At 40.5% G+C, this 17995-nt stretch overlaps 1 protein-coding gene across 1 annotated transcript in view; it reads left to right on the top strand.

The window, feature by feature from the left end:
* The first annotated feature begins 4342 nt into the window (after positions 1-4342).
* xirp2b (xin actin binding repeat containing 2b) overlaps positions 4343-17995 on the top strand; it is a 59485-nt gene continuing 45832 nt past the window's right edge. Inside the window, exon 1 of the mRNA XM_061234318.1 lies at positions 4343-4551. Coding sequence (XP_061090302.1) covers positions 4372-4551 — 180 coding nt within the window. The 5' untranslated portion in view covers positions 4343-4371. The remainder of the gene's footprint in view (positions 4552-17995) is intronic.

The following is a 17995-nucleotide window of genomic DNA, read 5'->3' as shown; positions in this document are numbered from 1 at the left end:
TAGTTATAGACACTAGAGACCATACACTAGCACGATACCTGACTCTCAGTGGCAGAGTCTACCTGTGCGTTACCGGCTTAGTGCAATCGCGAACGGTTGAACACCAAAGCACTGAAGGATAGTCAGTGCCGGTCTTAAATACCCTTAAGGGAGGTAATTCCCCTGGCTCAACGAGGAACAGGTGGAGCCAATGATCTCAGGCCCTCTGGTGGTCACAGTGGGAATAACCTCCCACCATGACAATAACCAACAACACCATAACCATAACTATACAAAACACACTGCACCTTATACCTTATAACATGGTACTTTGTACCTATGCAGCATATGTACAGTGAGTCTGCCTTACTGTATAACGAGTAGGAAAAATGGTCTTACTGATGCATTCGGTGTAGTTAACAGAGAATAAAAGGACAAAATAGTTTCCTATGATAACGTCAGGCCTTTCACACCGGCAAGGCTCCATGCCAGTTCCAGTTCCCAAACCTGAAAAGTTGGTTCTCAGCTGGAACCAATAAATAGTTGGGGTTTTTTTGCGAACCATGACGTCATCCGTGGGCGTGTCATATTCTAGGCCTGCCTTGTGCATTGAGCACATTCATGAATGGAGGGCGGTGGAACTTTGGTTCTGCTTAAACTGGTATGGATGCGGGCTGGTTCGGCAGAAAGCACCAAGGCTCTGAGACTCCAGAACAGAACCAGAGCCAGAACCGCGTCTGTCTGAAAACGGTATCTGTGTGCATTAGAAAAGGTTCCAGGGCACTGGTGGCAGCATCTGTGTTTAATCTGGAAAGACACAGGACACAGCAGAAGGCCCCTCGGCGCCGTCTCTATAATGTGTTGCTCATGGCTGGATGTCTCAGCTCTATTGGAAACGTCAGTCATGGCCATTTCATTAGGCCAATGTGTTGCCCCCCCAGATTCCAGCCACTTTAATCCTCTGACACTTTTCACATCTCGCATCTTTTCCTTCAGTATCCACAAAAGAGGCCGGTGGTTGAGAAAGGTAAGTCAAAGGGCAATGGAAAAATGTAAAACTTTAAAATGGCCGTTTTCCGGTTTTGGTGAATCAGAAGAGTGATTTTGATATCAGCCCATAGAGAATGGTACCTTGCCAATCACACATCGAATTATAGGCTTGCTGTAAGGCATGTTCAACCAAATCTTTTCATGTCCGGCTTCTTCAGATATGATCCACATGTCTGACCTGTTTGTTATTTTCCACCAGCATGGAGAGGTCAAGAATGATATTGAGTTTTGTAACCTGCCATAGGAGGTCCATCAACCAAAATCTGCAGCCACCTTTCACCTACAAGTTTCAGAAAATGAATCCCCTGAACTGAAATCACATTCTAATTTCATCATATAAGATGAACATGGCTGGTTCAGTGCAGTCAGTAAGTATTTGGATAGTGGTACAATTTCTGTTCAATATGTTGCAATCCAGCATATTGGATTTGAAGTGAAACAATTAATATGACGTGTGATATGCTATGATATGATTAATATGCTATGAAGTGCAGACTGTCACCTTTAATTTGAGGGTATTTACATCCATATCAGGTGATATGTACAGGAATTACATTTTTATACATAGCCCCCCCCCCCCCCCCCCCCAATATATTTTAGGGGACCAAAAGTAATTGGACAGTTGGCTTCTCAGCTGCTTCTATATAGTCAGATATATGCAATCGCTTCCTTGGTGCAGGTATAAGCACGCTTTCAGTCCTGATTCTAGGCTTTTCATTGCCTTTGGAGTCTGTTACTGACATTTGGCAACATTAACAGCAGAGTTGTGCCAATGACTGTGAAGGAAGCCATTATGAGGATGAGAAATGGCTTACATGTTACATTTTGCTATGAATTACATAAAAGAGCCTGCAGAGTTCCGGGAAAAGGTCTTGTGTACAGATGAGACCAAGATTGACTTGTATCAGAGTAATGGCAAGTGCAAAGTCTGCAGGCCAAAAATAACTTCCCAAGACTCAAAGCACCCCATCCCTTCATCTGTGAAACATGGTGGTGGGGTATTATAGTTTGGGCATGTATGGCTGCCACATGTGCTGGCTCACTGATCCTACATTAGGCCTCATGCAAGAACCATTCTTACCAACAGATTTGTTCTTAAATTCTTTTGTTTCTCTTATTTTGCAGATCAAATTTGAATCGAGATTCAGCAACGTTGCTTATTTCTTCAAATTTGCCTCAAATGTTTTCGGAAATATATTTTAGTGCAGAGTTTAGGAGAAGCAGTCTACCCAATCAGTTATCAGTCCTCCCTTGTTCTTGTTAATCCCATCTGACTGAAATCAGTACAATATATACTTTATAATAACATCTTCATTTAGGACAGTTGTTTGAAGTTAGGTGTATTTGTTGAATCTGGTGTGGCACACTTGAGCCCTTCATACTAAAAAAGTATGAGAAATGTATGATGTTCTTGCATGAGGCCGAATGATCTCAAACATATACCAGTGCTAGCCTTCCAGACAGTTTGTCCAGGCAGTTTGTTTCAGTCAGCCTTTTGTTTTGCCAATGTCTCCGACTGTGTTTTTCTTATTTGTCAGCCTCATAATGACTTCCTTGACCTAAAATCAACACTAGATGCTAAAAGATTTATTTAGTGATTGAATACACCAGACTACTCAGAGACAGCAGAAAAATCAGATTTTCCCTAAAATAGAGGGACTATGCATAAATAGAGATATAATTCCTCCATGGATCGACCAGTATAGATGTGCATACCCTCAAATTAATTATTTATACAAAATACTTATGGACTGCACTGTATACAGTCCTGCTAGCCTAATAAAATTAGGCATTAATATCCAGAGTGAATAACAATCAGATACATTTGTACACCTATTTTGATTTGAATTTTAAATGCTACATTTTGTATCATAGGAGAAAATTCAGCCACACTTGACAAACTGAAATGTCATTGACATATGGACACACAGTAGATGCCAAAACCAAAATCATATTCTTGTGTTTAATCCAAAAGAATGAAGTCACATTCTACCATTGCTGGACTGCCAGGACTGTGTTTTGGATGTCCTGCCTAAAATTAACCACACAACTCAGGCCTTAGTCAAAATCTGCGCTAGAATTATGACTGTACTGCCTGTAGCCAGAACATAAAATACAAATAAAATGTATAAAAATAAGGAATAAGAAGATGGTCAAAAATACTGAACTAGATAAATGCATTGTCTGCTGTGGCATTAGAGTGTGAATACACCCTTAAAATAAGACCCTATAGGATTAAACACCCTAGAATGTGAAAATCCTATATTTGGCTGTATTTGAGCTATCATAGTACAAATCAGCCTGACACCAAACTCGCAAGGAATGCCTAAAAAAATGTTCACCCTGGGTTTGACTTTCAAATACCCATAGATTTCGTCCATTTTGACTTTGAAATAAATTTAAGCTCTGAGTTGGTACATTTGTTAAATGGCGGAGGTGAAGCAGGGGTAATACCTCAGGAGGCCTTTAAAGTGTGAGCTCAGCCCTGAAGCCCGGCTGGCCCTCAGGACGCACCCACGGAAAAGGGTGTTGGCGCAAAGCGGCGGTAAAGCTGGTGAACGGGGCGAGAGGTCGATTGTTCAGGGACTTCCCTCATTTGTTTGGGAATAATGGACTTCTCACTCATGGCATCAGGGCCGCCCAGTGCCACAGACGGGTGTGATCGGAATCCAAACACCCCGCACCCCCACACCCACGGGGAGTCTTCTGTTCTGACTCAAGGTTAAGGAGCACTGCCTCCTGGAGAAAAGGGGAGTGAGCGGGTCTAGAAGCGGTTCCCAAAAGTGCTCCAAATGCCTTTATTATTTATAGTTTTAATGTTCCCCGTCTTGTTTTGGTTTCTCATGCTGGGTTCATTCATTGTTGGAGCTGCATGAGAGGGGAATGCCCTGGAGGCCTTTGCCCTTGGCAGGCTTGGTGGAGTAGCGCTGTTAAGAGATTAGGATTGGTGGAGAATGCGGGCCTTGGCTATAGGCCCACTCTCAGGTCCCTCTCCAAAACATGACTGTGGGTTGCTTCTGAGAGGGAAAACTAGGCACAGTGTGTGTGCGTGCATGTGTGTGTCTGTCTGTTTATAGGGCTTTTGGGGGGGGAGAGCTGCAGAACTTTTTTGGTTTTCTCTTTTTTTCCCAAGTTGCACTCCAGGCCAGCCAGTCAGCGTAACATCTGTATGCCTGCTGTGCAGAGAGCAGCCACACAGACATCACAGAACGTGTGACTCTGTCAACAAGCTCCCGTTCATCTCTCTCTCTCTCTTCCACTCATTCTCTCTTTCTCTTCCTCCCTATCTCAGTCGAACAATCGTTTCGTTGCTAGAGGAGGGGGTGTACAGTTTCGCCAACAATGGAAATTCAATCAGGAAATGGAGTGGCGGTGGAGAGCGAAGTGGTGGTCACATCCTCTTCACCTCCCTGGGCAGAGCCGCACAGAGAGGACCTGCCGGCCACCAAGAGGATCGAGAGGTTTGACATCTCACTGGACAACCTGAAGATGATGTTCGAGAACCCTGTGACACATAAAACCGTGAGTAACTTTTAACAAGTTTCCTTTTTAACAAGGAAACCTCCGGCACTTTCTGGAGCTTCACCCTCCACTCACTTTCCAGGATATCCTTCTAAGTTTGGTGTCATGCTCAAGCATGTTAAATGTTTGTCCCTGAAGTGGTTTACTGTGCACGCTTAGTGGTTTCATACAGTAGCAAGTACAGGCAATATCAACTCAACTCAGCGTATCAGTGTATGTTTAGACATTTTGTTTCTGGTGCTCAGTACAAACCGTCTTTCATACATGCTATGTGTATCTGTAATTTGTTGACTGCAGTGAGTCGATGCAAACAATCCTGAGAGCATGTTGAATATGAGTAGGTTTGAATATGGTTTGAAGACGAGAGCAAACCTACAGATATTAATGGAAGGACTGTGGAATTTATATGTTGGGGGGGAGTGGTTATTCTTCCTGGCTCGAGGGAGAAGCACAGGGCTTTGTCATCTTCACACCCATAAACATCAACAAGCAATATTTTCTGCTTTCATCTCTTTCCTCCAGCAGAGCTCAAAAACACTCAGCTCTCCTTTTATTATTTTGGCTGAAAGTGGGACTGAGAGTGGAATTAATTTTACAGCCGGAGCCTAAAAGGCCAATCCTTGTGAAATGTGACTCGCAGCATCAACACCAAGCGAGCAGCAACTGAGGAAAGTTTTAAAACAAACGCTGCCGTTAAAGTTTTACTGCCATAAAGTTCCGCTGCCATCATGGAAAGTGTGCCAAAGCTCAAAATGGAATACTGCTTATTAACGTGGCTGAAAGAATATTAACATGGACGCCAAAACATGGCAGTGCAGCGAACATGCGCAGCACACTTATTTGAAATAAATGGGAACAGAGTGGCATTTTAAACAGTGCTGGAAGTGCAGAATTCCCACTCTCTGGATTGTGAACGCTGCATGGAGCAGCCAGAGAAATATGATTCGTACTTTGGCAGGGCTTCTGCCACAGATTATTGATTCCGGTGAAAAGTTGCTTGCCTCCCTTTTTGAAATGTTGAGGGAGAGCAATGCTTAACTTTTCCATCACGGTAGACCTGGCTGCTTCTTAAGGAAAATCTAATCTCCTTCTGTATGAAATGAACCATCTGTCAAAGAAAGCAACTCCCCAAATGCCAGTGGCTGGGGAACACATTGGAATTTTATCTTCAGGCTTTTTTGTTGTTGTAAAGTCTAAAGAAAAGTACTCAAGCACTCCTTATTGAAAACGTTATGCGGTCATCGATCCTAAAACGATAACCCAAACTTGTCATATAAAACATATAAAATATACATATAAATCTGTCTACACCTTTTACAATGGTGCCTGCTCTATGAATCTTCGCAGGAACTTTTTACAATAAGAGAGTGCTATGAGAAGATGTCAAGTTTTCTGAGAGGTTTTCTGAAAGTTTACTATTTCAGTTATACACTGTAGGAGAAGGTTAGTGCTACAATTTCTGTTCTTTTGGCTCTGTATACCAACACATTGGATTTGAAATGAAGCAATGAATATGATGTTAAAGCGCAGACTGTCGCCTTTAATCTCAGGGAATGTACATCCATATCCGGTGAGTAATTGGACAGCTGGCTTCTTAGTGGTTTCTGATTAGTCTGGTTTATTCAATCACCTCCTTAGTGCATGTATAAGCAAAAAGTTGTGCCAATGAAAGTCAAGGAAGCCATGAGAAATACGAAAAACAGTCAGAGACATTGGCCAAACAATAGGCTTTCCAAAAAAAAAACAGTTTTGAACATCATTATGAAAAAAGAGAGCACTGGTTTGGGATCATTGCTTTATTGTGGGATGAAGCCCCGGCCATTGAGTTTGATTTAACTACAGAAGATAAGAAGATAAGATGCTTCTGTACACTCCCAAATTCATTCTGTTTCTGCTATCCGCAGTAACATTATACATGAAGGTAAGTGAGACAGTACCTATGGTAGCCATAGATTGACCAAACTATAATGCCTCCACCACCAAGTTTCACAGATGAGAGGGGTGCTGTTTAGCCTCCACACTTTGCTTTTGCCATCAATCTGATATAAGTCAATCTTTCTAATGCATGCACTAGAGAAGCATATGGATTCACCTGACTAATCAGAAACAGAAGCCAACTGTCCAATTACTTTTCGTCCCCTAAAACGGGGGACTGTGTAAAAAGGTGACAGTCTGCATTTGAATCTCATATTCATTAATATTCATTGTTTAATTTCAAATCCAAAATTGTGCCACTATCCAAATACTTACAGACCTCACTTTAATTGTGTGCAAGCCAAGCTGACCTTGACCCTGGCCAGCAAAAGCAGCAAAGTTTATTTATATCATAATTAAAAACTGGCAAAATGGCGACAGAGAACACCTCAATTCCTGATGGTGCCGTATAGTGTATATTATGGCTTGTCACTGGAGCAGATGTACTAATGGAGCTTACAAAGTAGAGCCTCTGTGCCACTCAGGCATTAGCTCCCTGAAGCCTGTAGATGGCAGTAGAGCGCATGGCACTGGGAGAAAGATACACGATATCCTGTGGTTTTATCTCTATTTTTGGGATGTACGGTTCACCCTGAATTTGGAAAAGAAGTCAGTAATTGGCCCGTTCGGAGTGGAGGGCTGCCCCGGTTAGCTGCCGGGCAGAGATGAGACGTGGCGTTTGGACCCGGCCAGGACCGGAGGCCCCAAATCGGAGCCCTTTCCCCAGTGCGGAAGGGGTGAAAGCTGAAAAAGCAAAGCCCACAAGCAATCACCCATAGCTAGGCTATTTTTACAGTGCAAGCTGGTTTCAGCGGTTTTAGACCCAATGTGATTCCGCTCTCCTTTCAGAAAGAAGTAGCTCTATGTTCTAAAAATTACAGTGTAGGAATTTGCAAGTATGCCTGTGCAAGATTCTCTGAACTCTAACTCTAAAAAAAGGAGCCTAAAATATTACAGGGGAGGTGAAAACCTAGTGGCCTAGTGACTATTACCACATGGTCTTCCTGCTTATTTTTAAAACACGATGTGTTACTAGAGGTATACATGAGAGCCGATTGCATTCAGTGTTTAAATATTAAATAACTACTGTTGCTGGTTTTTCATTACAAACTGTATCCTTCAAGCATTGTGCTATATTTTGCTAGAGACTGCACTCATGTCTTTAGGCATGTGACTCAATGATGCATTTTCATTTTGTGCAAATTCATTCATTTTAGGTGAAAAGAGGGTGTTTTCATACATTTATTAAGTATATGAGAAATTGTACCGTTGGCAGCTGTGGCGTGTTTCTATATTGTTTTTAATATCGGGTGCATTCATTTTAAAGATGTGTCAAAAGGTATATTTGCTTTACTCAGAGAGAGAAAGAGAGAGAGAGAAAGATAAATCAGTATACTTATTTACAGAGCAGCTCACAGTTGTTAAATGAACACTACAACAAGTAAACAACTCATTTTACAGCAGCAGCCACAACAAATGGCCTGCTAGATGTAATCTATTTCAGACTTATATACTTATACTTAATGTAGTCATGGCTTCAATTCAAATTAAAATAAATGCACCATCAGATTTTCTTCTCAAAAATTCAATAGGGCACATTTCATAGTTTTGCCAAGAATCATTGTCACAATAGAAAAATTGTCAGAAAAGAAAGAACTGCTTTAATTTGCAATGAAAAAGGAAACATGGATTGACATTGTACATGTGATGTATTTAGTGGGAAAACTAACATTCTCACTTATTCTACAAAAGGAAAAATGTGTAAAGTATTGGTCAAAATGGGTTGAGTATGTAAAACCTTTAAGGTCTTCATTGAGATACAGAATGATTAAAAGTGTATATGCCTTTCTCCAATGTTTTATTCTATTTTCTATTTATCTGCTTATAATATCAATGTAAATATCTCTTCCCTTGGGTGTACATAGTTCTACATGCCCTTCATACATACGGGTTGGGCCATACATTTCTGGCGAAAATGTAAAATAAAGAGAGGGTTTATATTTTGTATGGCTAAGTAGAGGTAAATATTTATAAATATATTACATCCTTCCTTAGATGTATGCATGTGCCACTGTGCCTATGCCAGGTACTGTTCAATTTCCCCAGGAAAATAAAGAATAAAAAAAAGAAAAAGGAAACATGTAAATGTACTTGTTTATGAGTTCTCTCAGTCCACTCCTGGGGCTTTGTGACAGTGCTGCATTTGAAGCCTTGTCAGTAGACCTCAAGAGGAGAGCCATACCAGTGTCATGACCCGTACTTTTATTGTTCGACCCTCTTGCTATTTTTGAAGTTTGTTGGGTCATTACCACTGGAACCCCCCAGCCCAGCAAGAAGTTTGTTCTTTCTTCTAGTGAGTCAGATGAAAATATTTGAAAAATTGTGGTCTCTTGTTTGGAGATATATATCAGTGCGTGGATGTTCTTTCCTATTCTATTTATTCTTTACCAGATCCCAGAAAAAATGATGAACGATCGCATGCTTCTCCGAGTCTGTCATATCCATTCTCACGTCATTAGCACATCGCACATTATTTACGCTCTTCAGGTGACCTCATCCAGTGATACAAATAGACTACATCTTACGTGTTATCCATTTATGCTGCCAGACATTGGCTTACGTACCTTCAGCAAATATCCTACTGGTGTACTTCACTGGATATTTGGAGTGATGATCCTGCTCTTGCACTGTACTTCACTCAAGGACAATGGCAGTGACCCGCTGGACATTTTCTGATCCTGAAGAGAGTTTCTGATCAGAGAGGTGTTTGGGAGTTTTTCTTCATTATGGCGAGAATTCTTTGGCCATCAACTATAGAGTTCTTCCTTGGCCTACCAGCCCATTTGCAATGACTTCTCTGCAAGTTATTCTTAATTATGTTCCAAATAGTTTCTTTTGGTTAGTTTATTGTTTGGCCAATGTCTCTGACTGTTTGTTTTCTTGTTTCTCAGCCTCATAATGGCTCTTTTGACTGCCATAGGCAACTCTGTTCCTCATGTTGACAAATGCCAAGAACTCCAAATGCAATAGAAAGCCTAAAATCAAGACTAGATACATGCACTAAAGCAGTGATTGAATGCACCTGACTAACCAGAAACAGCTGAGAAGCCAACTGTCCAATTACTTTTGGTCCACTAAAATGTGGGTCTATGTATAAAAAGGAATGTAATTCCTACGGCAGTTAAGTAGATATGATCTGTTTATCCGCCCTGCAGGATGTCTGCTGATTTGAGGCAGACATTTACCGAGACTGGATGCACATTTTCCTTCTCTCACACAAATAAATACAAGGGCTCTTTTTTATTTTTTCAAACTGTGTTTGTGAAGATAGAAAGTGCATTTAAGTCAGGATTGTTATTGATTCCATACCACTGTGCTAAGGGTACAGCTGATGTTCCACACCTGCAAAATAATCTGTCCCTACCTCTTATTATCCATGTTCCCCATGGTCTGCCCCTACCTCTTATTATCCATGTTCCCCATGGTCTGTCCCTACCTCTTATTATCCATGTTCCCCATGATCTGTCCCTACCTCTTATTATCCATGTTCCCCATGGTCTGTCTCCACCTCTTATTATCCATGTTCCCCATGGTCTGTCTCCACCTCTTATTATCCATGTTCCCCATGGTCTGTCCCCACCTCTTATTATCCATGTTCCCCATGATCTGTCCCTACCTCTTATTATCCATGTTCCCCATGGTCTGTCTCCACCTCTTATTATCCATGTTCCCCATGATCTGTCCATACCTCTTATTATCCATGTTCCCCATGATCTGTCTCCACCTCTTATTATCCATGTTCCCCATGATCTGTCCATACCTCTTATTATCCATGTTCCCCATGATCTGTCCCTACCTCTTATTATCCATGTTCCCCATGGTCTGTCTCCACCTCTTATTATCCATGTTCCCCATGGTCTGTCTCCACCTCTTATTATCCATGTTCCCCATGGTCTGTCTCCACCTCTTATTATCCATGTTCCCCATGGTCTGTCCATACCTCTTATTATCCATGTTCCCCATGGTCTGTCTCCACCATGCATCATGCAGACAGTCTTCGTTAAATGCATGGTGACCTGAATTTAGCATTCCTGTCATTGAAATCCTCCTCCAAAAGCGTAATTATATTGCATTGAGTGTTGATAGAATAGAATGAGTGTAGATGTCACAGGTGGTGGTTATGATAAGGGACCATGTCTTTGAATGTCTATTATGGTAAAATGTACAACAGGAAATAACTGAAGATATATTAATTTTTTTTAGCTATTGGCTTAACAGATGTTACACACTCTCTCTTTCTCTCTCTCAATTTCAATTTCAAAGTGCTTTTTTTGGCATGACAACTTGCCAAATGAGAGGTTCAGATATGTTTCATAGTAAAATGTACAACATGCATGATGTATTATGAATTAGAATAAAAAAAATGGCTATAAAGAAAATGACAGTAAGTGACGTTGTAGGTGTATGCGTGCGTGCGTGCGTGCGTGTGTACATGTGTCTGTGTTTGTAAGCTTGTACGTGTGTATGCTGTGTGTGGATGTATGCGTTATATCTCTTTCTCTCTGTCTCTGTCTCTGTCTCTCTCTCTCTCTCTCTCTCTCTCACTCGCTCTGCCAAATGGATTTGACACTATAGTATGCCTTAGCCCAAATTTAGAATACTAAATAAATAATAAATAAAGGCAACAGGACTGGTTCCAGGTTTTAAACAGATTATTCATGAAGGGAGACTTCACATATCCTTTGATGTATAATATATATCAATACATATAAATATGTAGATATAGGTTCAGAGGAGACTTGTTTGAGGAATTTACATTCATGGAAGGGACTAATACAGAGGGCCATAGATGTTCCTTTCAATCTAAAGCAGGCAAAGAGGCGGAAATAATCTAAAAGTCAATTTTGAACTAACACTAGAAAGATTTTACAAAAACACTTAATACAGGGAGTTATTAATGCATAGAACTGCTCGACAGGATTTGTACTGGAGGTAGAGACTACTGAATCCTGAAATTCTCATAAAAAATCATTGCACCAAAAAAATGAAATGCTCCAAAGCACCCTTGTTGTGTTGTAGGTTCAAATAAAATATAGTTTTATGTTAGATTTGTGTAGTTTCACATCTACTTTCGTTGTTGTATGTATTAAAGTAAATTGTCTTGCTTATTTGTTGTTGTTTCTTTGTGCTTATTTACAGTTGTTATGTATAATTAAATGTAAGATGACATACAGTTCAAATTTTGCTTCAGTGTAGTAGAAATGGCCTCATCTCAAAATAATAATGTTATGTTTAGTCATTCAAGGAGAAATTTCTTGCACTTAAGAATGAAGAAATTGCCCTATCTTCAGTGAAGCCTGGAAGGCTTGGATGAATATTTGATTAACATTTTAGCTTCTCCTCATTGTGTTACTTCTATCTCTTACAAGAGCAATATATTTCAGAGTTTATATAGGTCAGTGATAGGTTTCTCAAGAGTGGCAGTAGTGCAGTAAAAACAACTCTGGCGCAAATGAAAGCAAACATCTATTTTTTGCTCTTTGTTTGTTTGAGATTTAGTAATTATACATTAGTCCCCGGCAAGGCACTCTTATGTCTATGACAACTTGAATTCTCTGAGAGTTTGCCCTTTGGCAAGAAATTCACTTTGTGTGCGAGTAATGATTTCTTTCTTTGAACATCCGTGCCCGGGCATTTGAAAACATTGTGTCTGCAATATCTTCCCTGATTGCCATTTTGATATGCCCGTGTAAAATGCTAAAACCTCAATTGAGCCCTGCTAAGCGCACAGAGATGTCCTTTAGTGTCACTCAATTATCAGGGCCTGAAGCCTAATCGCGTTTTTAAACTCATGCTTGAACAAGCCGATGGCCAATTTAGATCCTGGCCCGTTATAGCTGTTTTGGTTCGAGGACAACTGATATGTTTCTACCGTTGGTCATGTGCTGCTGTATTATATTCCACTACATGGTTCCTTTATTGCCCGTTTCTTGCCTGCAGCCTCTCTTCTTGGATCTCCACTTGAAACAAAAGCTGAGGTGAATTTCTCTTATGGCATCAGGCGTAACTGCTTATGTCAGCCTCAAGGTGGCAGTCAACTGCCTGGAGAAACATTGGTGATTACCGAGTCATTTTGTAATGGGTTTTTATTTAAATTAGATATTTTTTAAATTTAGATACATTTATTTAAATGTTGCATCATACCATACATTACCATACAATGTCTTAGATATTTTGATGGTGCAACAAAGAAAGAACAAATGTAAAGTTACCCAGGATATAGTGGCTTGGTATGAAAGGCAGGTTGACAATTAATTTCACATCATATTGCTTAGAATTAAACTGTCCATTGTCCATTGCATATGCCTATTTATGTATGGGATGTTGTCCTCCAAGATTAGTTGTTTAGTCATTATTCATTTACTCAGTCATTAATTAATTCATGAAATATGTGTGCTCTACCAACAGAAAAAAAAAACTTACACATACCATTGTGTTTTAACTAAAATATGAAAAAGCAATAGCATTATTGTAAATCATCAGATAGACTTGAAAGGAAAGGTAAGTCCTCCTAGGAAAGGGAAGGCCAAAACTCTTGACAATGGCCTCAAGGACCCAAAAAAAGGAAATAAAAAGAAATAAAGATATAAATAAAGGTGTCTAATATTGGTGTATTAGAAATACATGTGTATCTAAAGGCATATATCCATAAGTTCAGAACTAACGCATATATGATATAAAAACTTGATGTGAAATGAATTATCAATCAGCTTGACCACAGGGTGACATGCACATCCTGTGCATGGCCCTCGTTTGTCCCAACTGTGGTGCTTCTCCACCCTCCCCAGTGGTGGGCGGCCTGTAGCGTAGTGGTTAAGGTAAATGACTGGGACAGGCAAGGTTGGTGGTTCTAATCCCAGTGTAGCCACAATAACATCCGCACAGCCATTGGGCCCTTGAGCAAGGCCCTTAACCCTGCATTGCTCCAGGGGAGGATTGTCTCCTGCTTAGTCTAATCAACTGTACGTCGCTCTGGATAAGAGCAGCTGCCAAATGCCAATAATGTAATGTAATGGTGGAACGACCTCTGCATTCCTATAACAACTGCTCACTCACTGCCCGTTTTTCCCCACGGTCTGAAGACTCATCTCTTCACACTGTACCTTGACTTCTCTGCGGGAGCACCCTGCTCTATTACCACTTATTTCATCTGTCGCAATCTTTTAGCGCCTTGTTATACTTTGTAGTTTGTTATACTTTGTAGTCTGAGACTGTTGCAGTGCAGTTGTATTTATATTGTATTTGCATGTCCATTCATCTTGGTACTGTTGTTACTGACCTAATTACTTACACACTTGACCTATTTACCATGTGTACTGGACAAAATGTTCACAACTGATTCTATGTGAATTGTATCCTATCTGACCTGTTCTGTAGTTTATAATGTCGTTGATTTTGACGTCGCTTTGGATAACAGAATCTATTAAATAAGATGTCCTGTAATGTAATATAACATAAAAAGCTGTAAGGTGGCCTACCGTAGCTACAATGGAACCCATCAACAGCTGATATTTTCGATTTGTAGGATAAATTATTATTTCACACATATAGGTGGTGATTTTCCACTGTAATGCAAACGCAGTGTCTCTGTTGTGCTTCCCGTGTGCCCGATGACAGACCTTCCCTTTGTGCCTCTACATACAGATATGAGAATGACATCACAGCTATTTGCCTGCCAAAGCACAAGCAGACCTCAGAGTAAAGCTGTTCCAGAGTAAAAGTCACAGAGGTACAAAAACTCCTTCATAACACGCGGTTTAAACAAGTCAGTGGCATTAACCGGTCTGGGGACCTTTTTGTTCCAGTGACCGATTTATCATGTAGCGCAATGATATGGAGCTGTGGCCAAGGCCTGTAAAGGTTAAAGGGCGAAGAAAGCCTTTACATAAGACTACGAGGAGACTCTAAATCAGGTTGTTGGCAGGTATATAGTCAAGTCATATGAGAAATGACAATGCGTTTTCACCTGCTATTTGTATACAGGGTCTTTTGTCACTCCGCATTGCTATTTTTAGTTGTTTTCAGAGATTCTAGAAAAGCTTTTGGCTCTGAGGTGAGAGGATCACATCCCAGGACATGCAGTGCCTAAAAATATGTGCTGTTGCTATGAATACAGACGAAATGCTCGTCTTTAATTAGTGCACTCGAGTTTCTCGAGGCACGGAGAGTGTGCTTCACATTTGTGACATTTTCAAGGATTCAAGCTCTGATGTAGCGTGGTTTTTTTTACATTGTACGCTCTTTCATTTCGGTCAACTGAGCTTGTTTTAATCTCAGTGAGATGTGTGCTCTTGCTGTGTTCTGCTGATGAGAGATCACTATCATTTCTTCAGCTCTGTGCCTGCCATTTTGTTCATGTTTTCTGTTGGCAGGGATTGTAAAGGGGCAGGCTACAAAGGGGCTCTGTAGTATGTTGCTTGTTAGCATGTTGACATTGTGATATGTTTTCCACTCCATTGTGCAGCTTCAGACTCACAGTATAAACTCAGTGAGCACTTTATTAGGTATTTATAAGACTTATTTATTAGACTTATTAAATCTTCTGCTGCTGTAGCCTATCCACTTACATGTTTGACATGTTTTCTGCTCAGAGATGCTCTTCTATGTGTGGTTATTTGTGTTATTGTCACGTTCCTATCAGCTTTGACCAGTCTGGCCATTCTCCTCAGACCTCTTTCATTAACAAGTCAAACTGCTGCTCACTGGATCACATGAGCCTAGGTCATATTTTTTCCCCATTCTGATGGTTGATATGAACATTAAATTAAGCTTCTGACTCGTTTCTGCATGATTGTACGCATTGCACTGCTGCCACACGATTGGCTGATTAGATAATCGCATGAATAAATAGCGGTCCAGGTGTTCCTAATAAAGTCCTCCGTGAGTATATATGTTGTACCCTACAAATCTTAAAAAAGCATTATTGAGCTGTAACAAGCTGAATTTACAGTCCTTGCAATGTCTCATTGAAGAGTTGCCAGAATGTTCCAGCTAGCCAGAGGAAGAGGGCTCATGTTTGTGAAAGAAGAGACATTGCGTTGTCATTGGACGAGATGGAATTAATAATAAAATACCCTTTGCTCATGAAGGTCCTCTTTTTGTGACAGATTCCGTTCATAGCAAAAATGACTCTAATGGGAGAAGTGAAAGTCATTATAAGTGCATTTTCTGGCATAGAGAAAACTGCAGCTGTGCAGCAGTCATTTGGGACCATCCTAATCTGTCATTAGTCAAGCCATAACGTACGTTGTGTGTCTCATATAGTTAGATTAATTGATTTCCCATCTAACCCAAGAAAATACCCCGAAAAATGTACAGTATCATGAAATAGCCTAGTTTTATTATTAATTTATTTTTCTTTGTTTTATTATTTCACTTCATTATTTCATTATTTCACAGTTCAGAGGAGGTAATATGTTTATTCTCAAACGGCTCTCGATAAATCCTAAACGATACTGCATACACATTTACAAATTGCCCCTTCTAAGCAATAAAGATTATCTACAAGTACAATTTATTATTTAGTCATTTGGCAGATGCTTTTGCCTAAAATCTAAAAGCTCCTCCTAAGGCTGTCTGACTCTGCTAATAAGTTATTTTGAACAGTTTTATAACCTGGTCCTACTGAATGAGTAACATTCTGCAAATATTCTTTGGTCTTAAAAGCTCTCTCAATGTGTTTCTTAGGTGTTATTCTGAGAACCTTTATATACAGACGGCCCCTGAGCAACTTTCCAAGTTTAACCCCTTATGGGCGGATGTGACCTGTGTGTTACATCTCCCTTAACAGACAGATGCGACCTGTGTGTTACATCTCCCTTAACAGACAGATGCGACCTGCGTGTTGCATCTCCCTTAACAGACAGATGCGACCTGCGTGTTACATCTCCCTTAACAGACGGATGTGGCGCCAACATTGTATTTCATCATATGATTTGATCCTATTGAAATGCATTATGATTCCTAGGTCTTTATGTGGGTTTTCTGTAAGGCACCTTAGTCCATAATAGGTTAATACTACCAGTATGAAATATGTGCATTATAATTTTGCTCTTTTTTTTAGGTAATAAATAGTATTATATGACCTTAAAATGTAAAAAATGAAAATGATTTATTCGAATATTTCAGTCACTACTACATTTTATGTGAAAGCTGCATCCATTCACAACCACTTACTTAGTACAAAAAAAATCAAGAAGTGTTATTTTGTTCTCATTTGAATACATAAATCTATAGGGAACTGCACTTCTCATTCTAAGATGGCAAGTTCTTAAACTGGGGGTGGAAATGCTATTGTGTCCTTGAGCTAAGCATTTAACCTTGTGACCTGTATTGTGTCAGTTAAATACCCAGCGGTGTCAATATTACCTAAAATAAGGGCAACTATCACTGTGCAACTACATAGCTCTTTGTTTATTTCTATACCATGATGCAGAACATTGGCTGCTTTCTAAAACAGAAACTCAATACATTCAGCCACCGACCAAAAGTAGCAGTAATATTGGATTTGTCATTTTAATCACTCTGAGTACTGATCTTTAAAGGTTTCCCTGATTTTAATTTTTAATGCTTGGAAATCCATTTCGGGATTGCCTGGGGATCTAATTAAGGTGGGGCCGGCTCTTGTGCGGACCCTCGAGGAAGCATGTTTCTCTCCCGCAAGTGTTGAAGGCTGGCTGTAATCCGCCTCAGTGGAGGAGGCGGTCTGGTGGCTTTATGGCCCATAGACTGAGGCTGTGACCCCCTCACTCTCTCTCCTGAGCGGGGCGCGGGCCTGTTGAATAAAACATAGGACCCATACATTATTCCAACCTGCCTCGCTCTCTCCATTTTAAACCGAACCGGCCCAAATCGCATAGCTCCTTCTGCAGCTGACTCCCTCCGCCTCGCTGTGTGCAAATTAGAATTTTTAATCCGAGCCACCGTAGCGTGAACCAAAATGCGTGCCGCGATAGAAGGCCATTTATTCTCTGCCGCTTGCATGGTTCTGACAACAGTTGGGTCTTTGAGCCAGGACTGACGGTCCCACCTTAACCTCTTCAACAGTAGTAACTCAACGTATTAACCAGGCGACTGCATTCTGAGGCTCAGTCACAGATAATGTAGCAATGGTATTCATGCGCACATGGAAACACACACATACATGCACGGACATGTACACATACACACACACACACACACACACACACACACATAACTATCTCATTTTATAGCATAATGAAATGTCTCTGCTAACCACTTGCAGCTCTCAGCACAGAGTCAGTTGTTAACTGTCGGCTGGTATGGAAGAGACAGTAAGGAGTGGTACTGTTTTAATTATGACCCTAAGTACCACTCAAGAAAGCCACTCAGCAATATATAGCCTGCAAATTGACAATGATTGGGCAGAGACCAGACTGTTCTTAACTGA

The sequence above is a fragment of the Conger conger genome, chromosome 3, assembly GCF_963514075.1.
Source record: "Conger conger chromosome 3, fConCon1.1, whole genome shotgun sequence".
Taxonomy (NCBI): Eukaryota; Metazoa; Chordata; class Actinopteri; order Anguilliformes; family Congridae; genus Conger; species Conger conger.
This window is presented reverse-complemented; position numbering and strand designations above follow the sequence as displayed.